The 12,372-nt window shown below is 29.9% G+C and overlaps 1 protein-coding gene across 1 annotated transcript; it reads left to right on the top strand.

The window, feature by feature from the left end:
• The first annotated feature begins 2,492 nt into the window (after positions 1 to 2,492).
• LOC145581345 (glycosyltransferase-like KOBITO 1) lies at positions 2,493 to 11,390 on the top strand. The gene is made up of 11 exons (XM_081638363.1): positions 2,493 to 2,774; positions 3,100 to 3,249; positions 3,390 to 3,442; positions 3,758 to 3,866; positions 4,028 to 4,162; positions 4,894 to 4,938; positions 5,076 to 5,263; positions 5,927 to 6,068; positions 6,161 to 6,207; positions 11,108 to 11,195; positions 11,316 to 11,390. The coding sequence occupies exons 1-11, from the start codon at positions 2,493 to 2,495 to the stop codon at positions 11,388 to 11,390; spliced, it is 1,314 nt and encodes a 437-aa protein (XP_081494489.1).
• The last annotated feature ends 982 nt before the right edge of the window (positions 11,391 to 12,372 follow it).

Below are 12,372 nucleotides of genomic sequence, written 5' to 3'. Positions count from 1 at the left end.
ATTAAGTAAAAATAATTTCAATTCAGTAAAAATAAGTTAAGTAAAATTAATTTCAGTTCAGTAAAAATAATTTCAGTTCAGTAAAGTTCAGTTATCTTAAAGAAGAATTATAATAGAAAATCAGTAAAAATAATTTCAGTTTAGTAAAAATAATTTCAGTTCAGTAAAATTAATTTAAGTTCAGTAAAAATAATTTAAGTTCAGCAAATATAATTTTGTTTCAGTAAAAATAATTTCAGTTCAGCAAAAATAAGGTGAAGTGAACGGGGTCTTAGTTTATCACCGATTGAAAATTATTATATACATGTACCAGGGTACAAGGTGCACTATCAAAAGTTTTTTTTTTTTTTTTTTCATTTGATGATTAAATGAGCAATCATGTGTATATAACAATCTTTCTCAATTATTTGAAAATTACTACATAAAAAAGTATACTCATGTTGTATTTTGTTATATTCATCTCACTATACAGTTTCAAACTATTAACTTTTCATAATTTTGTAATTCATTAAAAATATTAAGATTAAAGTGCACACATTGGCAAACATGTACAATGAAAATGGATTTACTAAAATAGAAATAAATAAGATGAAGTATTATTAAAGGAGTTAATCATTATTATGTTAACTTCAGTCCAAGTAAACCCACATTTTTGGGCGCAGATCCTCTAGCTCCTGTAATATTTGGAACTGGAATTTACTCAATGTTTCCACTTTCTCTAAAAATTGGTGATTAAATCATTAAGTACATTCAAAGTGCTTAGGCGTAGTAGTGTGGTACATTAGTTCTCAATTATGCCTAAAAATATGTTGTCATCCTTTCTTGGTTTCTTTTATCTCGATGTGGTATAATTAGTCACAACTCACATGTAAGATGGATTGTTTAATTTAACAAAATTAGCTTACAGTAGACTAAATAATTGAACTCAACTAGAATGAAAATGGGTCTCTGTTAATAGTCCCTACCATTGGACACATGGCCACCAATATTGGTTGAATAAGATCCATATTATTTTGTTATTTTTGGTATAATTGGAGATATTGTGTTATGTAAATATCTTTGATATTACATTATGTAATCATTAATTTATTTGATTCTTTTATATTGTTTAGTAAATCATAGAGATTGTATTAGGTTTATACTCTTGTAACAATACTATATGATCAATTCATGAATATATTCAAACTATTCAAAAAAAGTTTCCAAAAAAAAATATTAAAAAAAAAATATTCAAACTTTTCAACAATTCAAATCTTTACTATATCGATAGATTATCTCGAGAAAGATATTGTATTAAATAATAATAACTCAATATGAAACAATGACTTGATAAATTATCATACCATATACACTAGTAATAAAAAAATTAGTCACAATCACTAAGCATCATTTAGTCCAATGAAATTGAGGTGATGAGACTAATGCATGATTTGTGCACCAGGGTGCGCCATGCACATGGTGTACCCGATTAAATTAAAAAAAAGGCGGAAAGAACATTCAATTGTTTGAAAAAGAACATTAAGGTTTTTGAAAAAGAACATGTTTATGTTTGACAAAGAACATGCATTACAAAATACAAAGGAAGACATTACAAAAAGAACATGATAAAAACTTTATTAAAATTTCATGAAAAATTACACATTAACGGAAAAATCTTTATAAAAGATAATATTTCCCCAAAAATAGTTTTCTTTTCTCCAAAAATTCAACTTTCCATAATAATTTTAGTTTTCTCTCTCTAAAATTATTTTCAACTAAAAATAATTCAAGATTCATAATAACATATGTTAAAAGAACATAAGTTATAATGTAAAGAACATATCAAACATATATATATATATATATATATATATAGGTGTGTTCTTTGTCAAACATAAGTATGCGCTTTATCAAACAACAATATGTTCTTTCTGCCTTTTGGGTGCACCATGCGCATGATGCACCTTGGTGTACTATCCTATTTTCACTCATTATATAGCATTCATTGTATAATTAATAGACAAAAAACTAAAAATCATCAGTGATACCGAACCAACCTTCACCTTATATATGTTGAAATTTGAAAATAAGTTGTTTTTTTTTTTTTTTTTTTTTTTTTTGGTTTTTTTGGAGGTAAAATGAAAAAAGGCAACTAGCTAATAATAAAACAGATTACAAGCTTAAATGGTGAAGAAAAAAAAAAAGAATATTGAATAAATCAACAGCTAATAATCTTAATTCTTTAGTCATACACTAACATGGCCTTACATAATAATTACACATTAAAAAATACAACTTCACATTACCTTGCCTCCCTCCACCTTCACATTCTCTAGTCAATGGTTTACCACTTCTTTAATTTTAGTTTATATTCATCTTAATAAATAAAATTAAACTATTAAAACTATATAAATCAACTTGTAACAATTTAATACATGTTCTTTCATATATAAATAAATATTCTTTCTCTCATTATTTTGTTTATTTGTTCTAAAATTTGAATATTACATACAATGGTGGATCTTATTAGCCAAGCTCCTATTTCTTCATATCATACCATAAAAAAATTCATCAATAAACACCTTTTACTTCTCATTCTCCTCCCTTCATTTGTGTTACTATTAACCTTCTTTCTCCAATGGCGAGGCGGTGGCATCGATCCGTTGACACGGTTGTCGTTAGACCGTCCGATCACTTGCACTTCTCCTCCGGCGAAGTTGAATTCTTCATCAACTGTTTCCTCTGGTTTAAGTAGTTTCAAGTTTATGAACAATGAGTCTGTTCTTACACCAAAGGTTAGCTTCTTTGAGCCTTTTTCTTTGAATTTTATGTGATTTTGGCTCTTAAATTGTATAAGGTGACATTTGACTTTTTACACGATAAAAAGATGTTTAATTTTAAGTTTTTAACCAATGTCTTGGATGAGTGTTTTGCGGTAAAATTTACAAATCACTCCTCTCTCATTTACATTTCACAAGTTGACTTTTTGTGCCCGACTTTATGATTTTGACTTTTTTTTTTTTTTTTTTTTTTGTCTTAAATTACATACTCTCTATTTATGAATAAATATATTTCTCATTTACATATAATAATTAATTAAGGTATTTAAAATTGTGTTAGATATGTATAACTTCAACAACATCAGCTAGGCTAGAGGATATAGTGTCATGGATCTTGTTTCATAAGGTTGTTGGCATTTCCGACTTTTTCCTCTTTGTTGAAGGGAAGGCTGCAACCCCTAATGCAACCAAAGTACTTGAGTCTATTCCGGTAAGTTAATTTCTTTTTTTTTTACATTTTTCTGATGTTAAGAATTATTTTGCCTTTGATTTGCAAGATTATTGTCGATAATGTATATTATGGTCTTATTATGTTTAATACGAAGTATACATGTCATCAATTTGTCACAGGGTGTAAAAGTTGTACCAAGAACAATTGAATTAGAAAAACAACAAGCTAAAAGGTTTGTGCCTAGACCTATGTTGACAATGTTCTCCTCTTATGTTTATAAATTGTGTAGTTGATTGAAATAATGCTATTGAATTTTCCAATAATTTGTTTCTTGTGAATTCCATTAATGTATCTAAAAACACATATATATTCATAATTGATGGTTGTATGAATTGGTCTCAAAAATTTTATCCTTATTTTAGTTGCATGTTAAAATAAAAAAAAATAAAAAATAAAATAAAATAAAACTCCGTATAACAACCTATGAGTGCATAGAAAATCCTAGAAAAAATCTTCACATGCTTTCCTCCTAATTTTGGTTTGCCAGTCGAATTTGGAATGAGAGTTGGCTTTCAAATGCCTTTCACAAGCCATGCAATGGCGAATTGTTTGTGAAGCAAACCCTAAACATGGAAATGGCTATAGTCATGGCGAGGGTATGTACTATAAAACTTGACTCTTACTACATTGTAATTTTTATATATGTATGACAATGTATGACCTAACAAAATCAATCCAAATTATGCAACACATTTCCTTGAGCTGATAAATTGATGCCTTTAATGTTTTGCAATGTTGATCGTTCCTGTTTATGCAGGATTCTGGGATGGAGTGGATATTCCATATTGACACTGATGAGCTCGTGCATCCTGCAGGGACTCAAAACTACTCAGTAGCAGAGTTATTAGCTAAGGTTCCAAGTGATGTTGATGCAATCGTACTTTCTAATTATGTAAGTAACCTTCAAAATAAGATCATTGTGAATATCTTGATTATATACGTTGTCCTTCTTTTTATATATATATAGATATATATATTTTTATTTATTTTTGTCTTATTAGTTTGATTGGGGCTACTAGCTACCAATGGATGGTGAGCATAATGTAAGGACATCATATTATTCGACCAAAAAAAGTAAAATTGCATGAAACTACTTGAATTGGAATATGTAAATTGTCCTATAATATATACTCTCTTCCTCCCAAATTACTCGTAACGTTTTGACTTTTTGCACTATTTACACATTTCACTTTGATCATCTTTTTTAGCTATTATATGAAAGACAATGTAATCATATAATATGTTGTTGGGTCTATTTTAATGTATAGTTTCTTAATATAAACTTTTTAATAGCTTACACAAGTATATAATAAAAGATATTAACGGTCAAACATGTGCATCGACAAGTATGTCCAATTAAAATGTTGCAAGTAAAATGGGACAAAGAGAGTAATAGTTTGTCTACATGCATATTGCTATACTATATATTATGCAAGTAATTATATTTGACATAAGGGAATACATAAGCCATGCCCTATAATGCTCGCTTTCATGGTATCAGAGCCCTGGATTAGGAAATCATCTAAAAGTGAATTTTAGAAAATGAAAAATGAACACAGGCTAAAATGCTTTCTAAATGCTTTAAACCCATTTTACAACTGACTTATTTTATTTTGATTTCAGGAAAGTGCGGTTGAGAGGGATGACATTAAAGAGCCTTTCATTGAGGTAAGTTCAAATAATGTGCCGCTATTTTCAATTGGAAAAAAAAAAAAAAAAAATTTGTCCACGTTTCACTTCAACTTATCTATATACTATAGCTTGATTCCTACATCTAAATTCTAAAGTCATCCCAAATATTTTAGGTTTCATTGTTCAAAAAAAATTTCGCTCATCTTCCAAATGATACAAATTTCAAATTGTACAAGTTGGCAGCTCGAGGAAACCCAAACTATTTTCTTACTTATGGAAATGGAAAATCAGCAGCAAGAATACAAGATCACCTTCGACCCAACGGTGCCCATCGATGGTATAACTATGTCAAACAGCCAAAGTATGCTTCATCCTCCTATTCATATACGAAGTATAAGCAATCTATGTCATCTTGCATGTTTATGCTAAATAATACCTCACTAATTAAATATTGCACTAGAATTATAAAACGACTTATATTTTGGATAAAAAACCAACATAAGTTGATATTTTAGATCATCCTACCTACCTGGTGTTGGGGTTGTTCATCTCAACTCTCAAGTCCTTCATGGAAAGTAATAAGTAAGTAGATAGCTAGTACCGATCTTATAAGTGAGTACACACTTCATTAGTATGAGGCTGTTTGGAAAAGTGTGTCCAAAAATAAATTCGTACGGATTAGACCCAAAGCGGACAACATCATAGTAATGTGGAGTGTGTGTGCAGCTATACAAGGTGGGTGATCACCAAGGCCCAAGACCTGGAAAGTATATATGTATACTGGGTAGGGTTCGGTAAGGTCTAGTCAAGTCTATTTCACATCTAAGTCATGCTAAATTATTTTGTCCATACATGTATACAAGTCAAAATCGATCTGAATCAAGTTTTGTTCGAATTGGTTTCAGATTGGGCCAGTTGAGCTAGTTTTAACACCTCACTTACACACTTTGTTTAGTTTATATGGCACCTCACTTACACACCTTGTTTATGAGGAGTGATAGAGTTTCTTGATGATCATTGACAGAGAGATAGACTTAAAGGAAGCTGCAATTTTGCACTATACATACGCAAGATTTTCCGACTTAACTTCAAGGCGTGATAGATGTAAATGCCAGCCTACAAAAGACGATGTCAAAAGATGTTTTTGGTTGGATTTTGATAGAAATGTATGTATTTTGTTCTTTTTTTTTTTGCTTCTCATTGTCCTCTCTTCTTTATTTTGGCCTCTAATTGTGAAGAAATTTTTATAAAACTACAGGCATTTATTGTTGCTTCTACGGAAACACAAGAAGGAATGCTTCAATGGTGAGAAAATACGTACACACAACATTTTCTTTTCCTAATTATTATTATTATTTTTACATATATATATCAATATATGCTCGCTAACTAAAATTTAAGTATTACAAACTAAGTAAAAAAAATTTTAAATTAAAGTACTCAAAAGAGTTTTATTAAGGGTCTGTTCTGATTGACTTTACTGAACTTATTGGAGCTGAATTGAACTGAATATTTTATGAGAGAAGGAAATTAAGAACTGAACTGAACTGAATTTATTGGAACTGAACTGAACTAAAAATAATCTGAAAAGAACAGACCCTAACTCCTTTGTCACGTACCAAGAGAACAAATTAAACAAAAATACAAATACCTCACATTTTCATACATGCAGGGCCGGCTAAGGACCTGTGCTAACAGACCCTTAGCACAGGGACCCAATATTTTGAGGGCCCAATTTAATTGGGAGCCAATTGGTATTCTATGCACCATGGTGCACCTAGAAATAGGTGCACCAGGCCCAATATGCGCCCAGCCCAGAAGAATCCGCCCAACATAAAGAAGCCCACCCCCAATAGTAAGAAGCCCAGTCAGTTTTTTTTGTTTTTACCATTGAATTTGATATTATCTTTTTTCATTGAAAATCTAAATTTTCATCTTTCCTCTTTTTTTTTCTCTTTTTTTTTTCTTATTTTATTTTATATTTGGAAATTTGTTTCCCTCATTGACAATTTTGATTCTCCCTTTTTTTTACCTCTAAATGACTAGAAGCTCAAAAATTTTCAACAATTGAACTCTACTTTCTCTATACACTTTAATATAAAGTTTCTTGTATTTTGTAAAATAAAAAATGGATATTTGCTTCTTTTTTTTTTGAGCTTTTTGACCAATTTTGGTGGATTGTGTAATAAAATTAGCAAATCTGATGTTAATCGTTCCATATCCATTACCTTCATATTTTTGTTAACATAACTCATTTTTTATGTTCATATACGTTGTCTTTATGTATATATATATATATGAAGTAATAATTTCTGAATAAATTTTATCAAGTTTTTTGGTGTGAAATAATAATTATTTTTGGATGTTGTGTATTTCCTTCTTTTGTTGTTTAACATTTAATTATAGACAAACTAATGAACACCTTTAAGAAACTTCTGAACATCCCTTAGAAACTTCTGATAAGACACCAGAAGCAATACAAAAGCCCCCATAAACTTCTGATAAGCCCCTAGAATTTCATGATAAGCCACCAGAAAACACTGAACCAACCTTACAAAACTCTGAACCCCAATTACAAACCACTGAACACCCTTTAAAAACATTTTAACCACATTCAAAAGCCTCAAAACGCCAACCACAAACCACTACACACCCTACCAAAATCTTTGAACCCTCTACCAAAAAATTCTGAACCCCAACCATAAACCACTGAACACCCTACAAAAAATTCTGAACCCCAACCACGAACCACTAAACACCCTACAAATACCTCTAAGCCCCTTACAAAAACTTCTGAACCCCATTTACAAACCACTCAACACCCTTTAAAAATATTTTAAACACCTTCAAAAACCTTTGAACGCCAACCACAAACCACTGAACACCCTACCAAAATCTTTGAACCCTCTTATAAAACTTCTGAACCCCAACCATAAACCACTGAACAATCTACAAAAAATTCTGAACCCTAACCACGAACCATTAAAACACCCTACAAAAACCACTAAACCCCCTACAAAAACTTTTGAACCTCATTTACAAACCACTGAACACTCTACAAAAAATTCTGAACCCCAACCACGAACCATTAAACACCCTACAAAAACCACTAACCCCCCTACAAAAACTTTTGAACACCATTTACAAACCACTGAACACCCTTTAAAAACATTTTAACCACCTTCATAAACCTTTGAACGCCAACCACAAAGCATTGAACACCCTACCAAAATCTTTGAACCCTCTTAAAAAATTTCTGAACCCCAACCACAAACCACTGAACGCCCTATAAAAAATTTTAAACCCTAACCACGAACTACTAAACACCCTACAAAAACCTCTAAACCCCCTACAAAAACTTCTGAACCCCAACCACATACCACTGAACACCCCACAAAAACCTCTGAACCCCTTACAAAAACTTTTGAACCTCAATCATAAACCACTGAACACCCTACAAAAACTTTTGAACCCCAACCACAAATCACTAAACACACTTCAAAAACTTCTACACCTGATGACACTGTCAAAATGTTGTTCAGCCTTCAAACTTTCCTTATAAACAACTCCATGCGTTTTAACTGCAATAAACAAACACAATTCATAATAACCATTACTGGTGTTCAAAAATCAAACAGCAAAGTTCAAATACAGGAAAAAAATGTTCATAATTAATTACGTTTACAATTATAATCTAAAAAGCATATATACAAACTCAAAGAATTATGTAAAACGAAAAGGCTCATTAAAGTATCCTAAATGTTCATAAAATAGAAACATTGTTCATAAAATGATTCTGCTAATAACAATTTTGATAATAAATACAATGGAAAGTCCGTTACTCGAATTATATGAACAAAATGTTCAAATACATGATATAAACAAATTATATTCATAAATTCATAATTAAAGGATCGATTTAACAATTAAATTATAAATGAAACTTGAAATCATAAAAAAAAAAAAAAAGCAATTAAAATCAAAAATCAAGTTCAACACACTTTCAACAACTTAATTAACATCAAATCTCAAATTAATCAATAATTAACAAATAACAACTAAAATATATGAATATCTTCCAAATTGATAACATAAATTCTGTAGTAAGTAATCATATGAACTGAATGTTCAGAATCATATTAAACGAATTCTAACAAAGTGTTCAATAGTTTAATCAACAATTGATCAAATTCATCACAATTAATAAAAAAATAAAAAAAAATAAACAATGAGAAATTAAAATCTAATTGCAAATTTCAGCAACCGCTTCATTAAAATTTAATCAATCGTTTGATCAATTAATCAATTGAATTACATGAAATTAAAACTAATTAAACCTAAAAATTATCCGCTCAGAATAGTATTAGAATCAATAGCAAAATGAAAAATCAATAACTAGAATCAACAACAAAAAAAACCTAATCAGCAATAATTATCAAATAAATAACGAAATCAACCTGCAGTGTCGAGAACCAAATGTACATAAATTAAATCCATCGCGATGATACCAATGATGAACAAATTAAATAAAAAAAATAGAGGAATCAATAATATAATGGAGATAAGTGCACGCATTCAATGAAAAAGAAGAGAGAAAAATGGAGGAGAGAGAAATGGAGGAGAGAGAAAAGTGGAGGAGAGAGAAAATAGAGGAGAGAGAAATTAGAACACGTGAAATAGGAGAAAAGGGAAGAACATTGAGAATTTGAAAGAAGAAACCTACAGCTGGTAACTACTAACTACGTGGCATCAATTCATTGGTGGTGCACGTAGTTCTGTGTGCACAAGGGTGCATATTATAATTTGCGATTGGGAGCCCATACATGTATTAAAAAAAAAAAAATCAATTCAGCCGTCTTCTACGTCCCGAACATTTAATTTCAACTTCCTCCAAATTCATCTACTCCGTAATTGCTGTAATTAATTTGCAATTCCTATGGAAAACTTTCCATCTTCCTATGTCAATTTAAAGCTTGTCATTAATTTTCATGTTTTTTTTTTTTTTTTTGAGAAAAAGCTTGTCATTAATTTTCATGTTTTTACCAAAGTTTTTATTTTTTTATTTTAGTTTTCCGAAAAACTAATTTTACACTTCAACTGCACCTTCTTCTCTTGATTTTAATGGTGATGAGTGGTATTTTCATCACGAATTTCTTCTAATAGAAAAATTAGTTTCATCTTGAATTTGGGTTTACCTGGTTAAAATGAGAATCTGTCCAATAAGGACAATCGGTTATAAGGTAATTTTTATTTATTTATTATTATTATTTTTTGATATGAAAGAATTTCTGATATTTGAGATTTGTTAAGTGCTTATTGTAGTTGCGTTTTTTTTTTTAAGATTGAAACTGGAAGTAAGAAAATTTGGTACTTCATATTTTCAATTTGCAACAATAATGGGCCTTTAGTATTAGGAATTTAAACCATTCCTACTCGAATTGTTAAGTTGTTTATACTATTTTCATTATAAATCATTAGCTTAATTGCATTTTTTTTTTTTTTTTTTTTTTTTTTGGAAAATAGCGTAATTACGTATGTTTGTTTATTTTTGTGTTTGTATGCTGTATGGCCTGTATCATCTATCTAAATAAAGTGCTTTTTTTTTTTTTTTTTTTTTTTTTTTTTTTTTTTTTTGTCAAAGCAAGTGCTTTGAGTTTTTTGGTGTATATATTGTGCTCGAATAAGATAATGCAGATTACTTTGAAAATAATTTCTCATAATTAAAATTGCATTTTTTTTAAAAAAAAAACAGGACCCAACTTTTAGAGTTATAACAGGGCCCCCAATATGTTTAAGACGGACCTGCACACATGCATATTGATATTGTTAATCACGCATGCATATTGATATCGCTAAAGAATTCGGGCCTGTTCATATTTACTGAATTGAGCTGAACTGAACTGAACTGAACTGATTGGAACTGAACTGAACTGATTGGAACTAAACTGAACTGAATTGAACTGAATTGAGCGGAAATGAATATTTTATGTGAGAGAGAAATTAAGAGCTGAACTGAACTGAACTGAACTGAACTGATTGGAACTGAACTGAACTGATTGGAGCTGAACTGAACTGAACTGAACTGAAATTAAGTAAATGTGAACAGGCCCTTCCTTAGTGTTATGTATTAGTACTTTGATTGGCAAATAATTATAAGTATGCATAAGTGATTATTTTTTTAGGTCTAATTTTATTTCTTATGTAGGTACCAAGACCATGTCGTGTGGAATAATGAAAATGTGAACCTAAAATTTTTGAAATATGGTATTTTTACTCGTATTTATACTCCCAAGGTAACTTCATATACCATAAACATTACTTTATGAAATATATGACCCTTCCAATATTTAGATTTTGTGCCAACAAAATCCATATTAATGCTTATTTCTTACGGAGTACCATAATTCTCACAGGTGATTATGCAGAAGTTAAAGGAATCCGGAATATTTGCGTCATTAATGTCTTCAACAAGCACTACTTCACCTTAATCTCGAATCATCATCAAATATAGAACATTGATTATAAGGAAGTTATACAAAGTATATACGGAGTATATATTATTCTTGGAATAATAAGATAGATCACGAAGATCAATCTACTACAGATATAACGATACACATACATATGATACACAGTCTAACCTTCTCTCATTTTAGGCACCGGTGTAAAATAACATTATTAGAGATTTGAGTTCTAGAATTGCAAATTAGATAGATATAATAATTCATTTCAGGATAGAGTTAAGTGATGACTTGATGTTGTAAACAATATTTGATTCCAAGTTTTGATCACTTACATACTCCTTTATTTAATTTATTATTACCAAGCTAAGGTAGATTATTAGAATACCTAAAATGTTCTTATTTATTTATTACTCTTTTGATTTGAGTATTTTAGTGTAAATATTAATGTTAACATACAGAGTATTACTGTATTAATTCGAAATGGGTAATAAAGTTATCAATTTTAATTATTTGCATTAATGCATAAATTATTATAACACCTTGAATAATATATTTTGAGAAGGGATCATGCTAACAAACGCCCCCGAACGTTAGATAAACATTTAAAATATTTCTTAAATTAGAATTAATTTGGAAAATGCATGCCGAAATTACACGTTAAATGGTGTAATTAATGTAAATTTTAATTTAATATTTCTACTTTTAGTTAGCTTATTCAACACCCCCAGCGTTCGTTAGCTTTTGTCTTTGAGAAATGCTTTATGCAACTTTTTTTTTTCTTTTTTTTTCAATAAAATAAACCAAATCCATCATCACATCACCATCACAAGCACCACCATCTCTCCGTCGTCCCGACGATCAACTACAAAAGCCTTCCTCTTCCCCTCTTCCTCCTTTTCCCGTCATCTTCTTTTTGTTCCATCCTTTCTCGACAACAATGGTCCCAACACTGCTTCGTTGTGGAACAAAAAGATACCCTAGTAGCAAAGAGTTTAAAGTATGACCA

This window comes from Chenopodium album, chromosome 15 (assembly GCF_948465745.1).
Source record: "Chenopodium album chromosome 15, dcCheAlbu1.1, whole genome shotgun sequence".
Lineage (NCBI taxonomy): Eukaryota > Viridiplantae > Streptophyta > Magnoliopsida > Caryophyllales > Amaranthaceae > Chenopodium > Chenopodium album.
The sequence above is the reverse complement of the archived record's forward strand: the minus strand, read 5'-3'. Positions and strand labels throughout refer to the sequence as shown.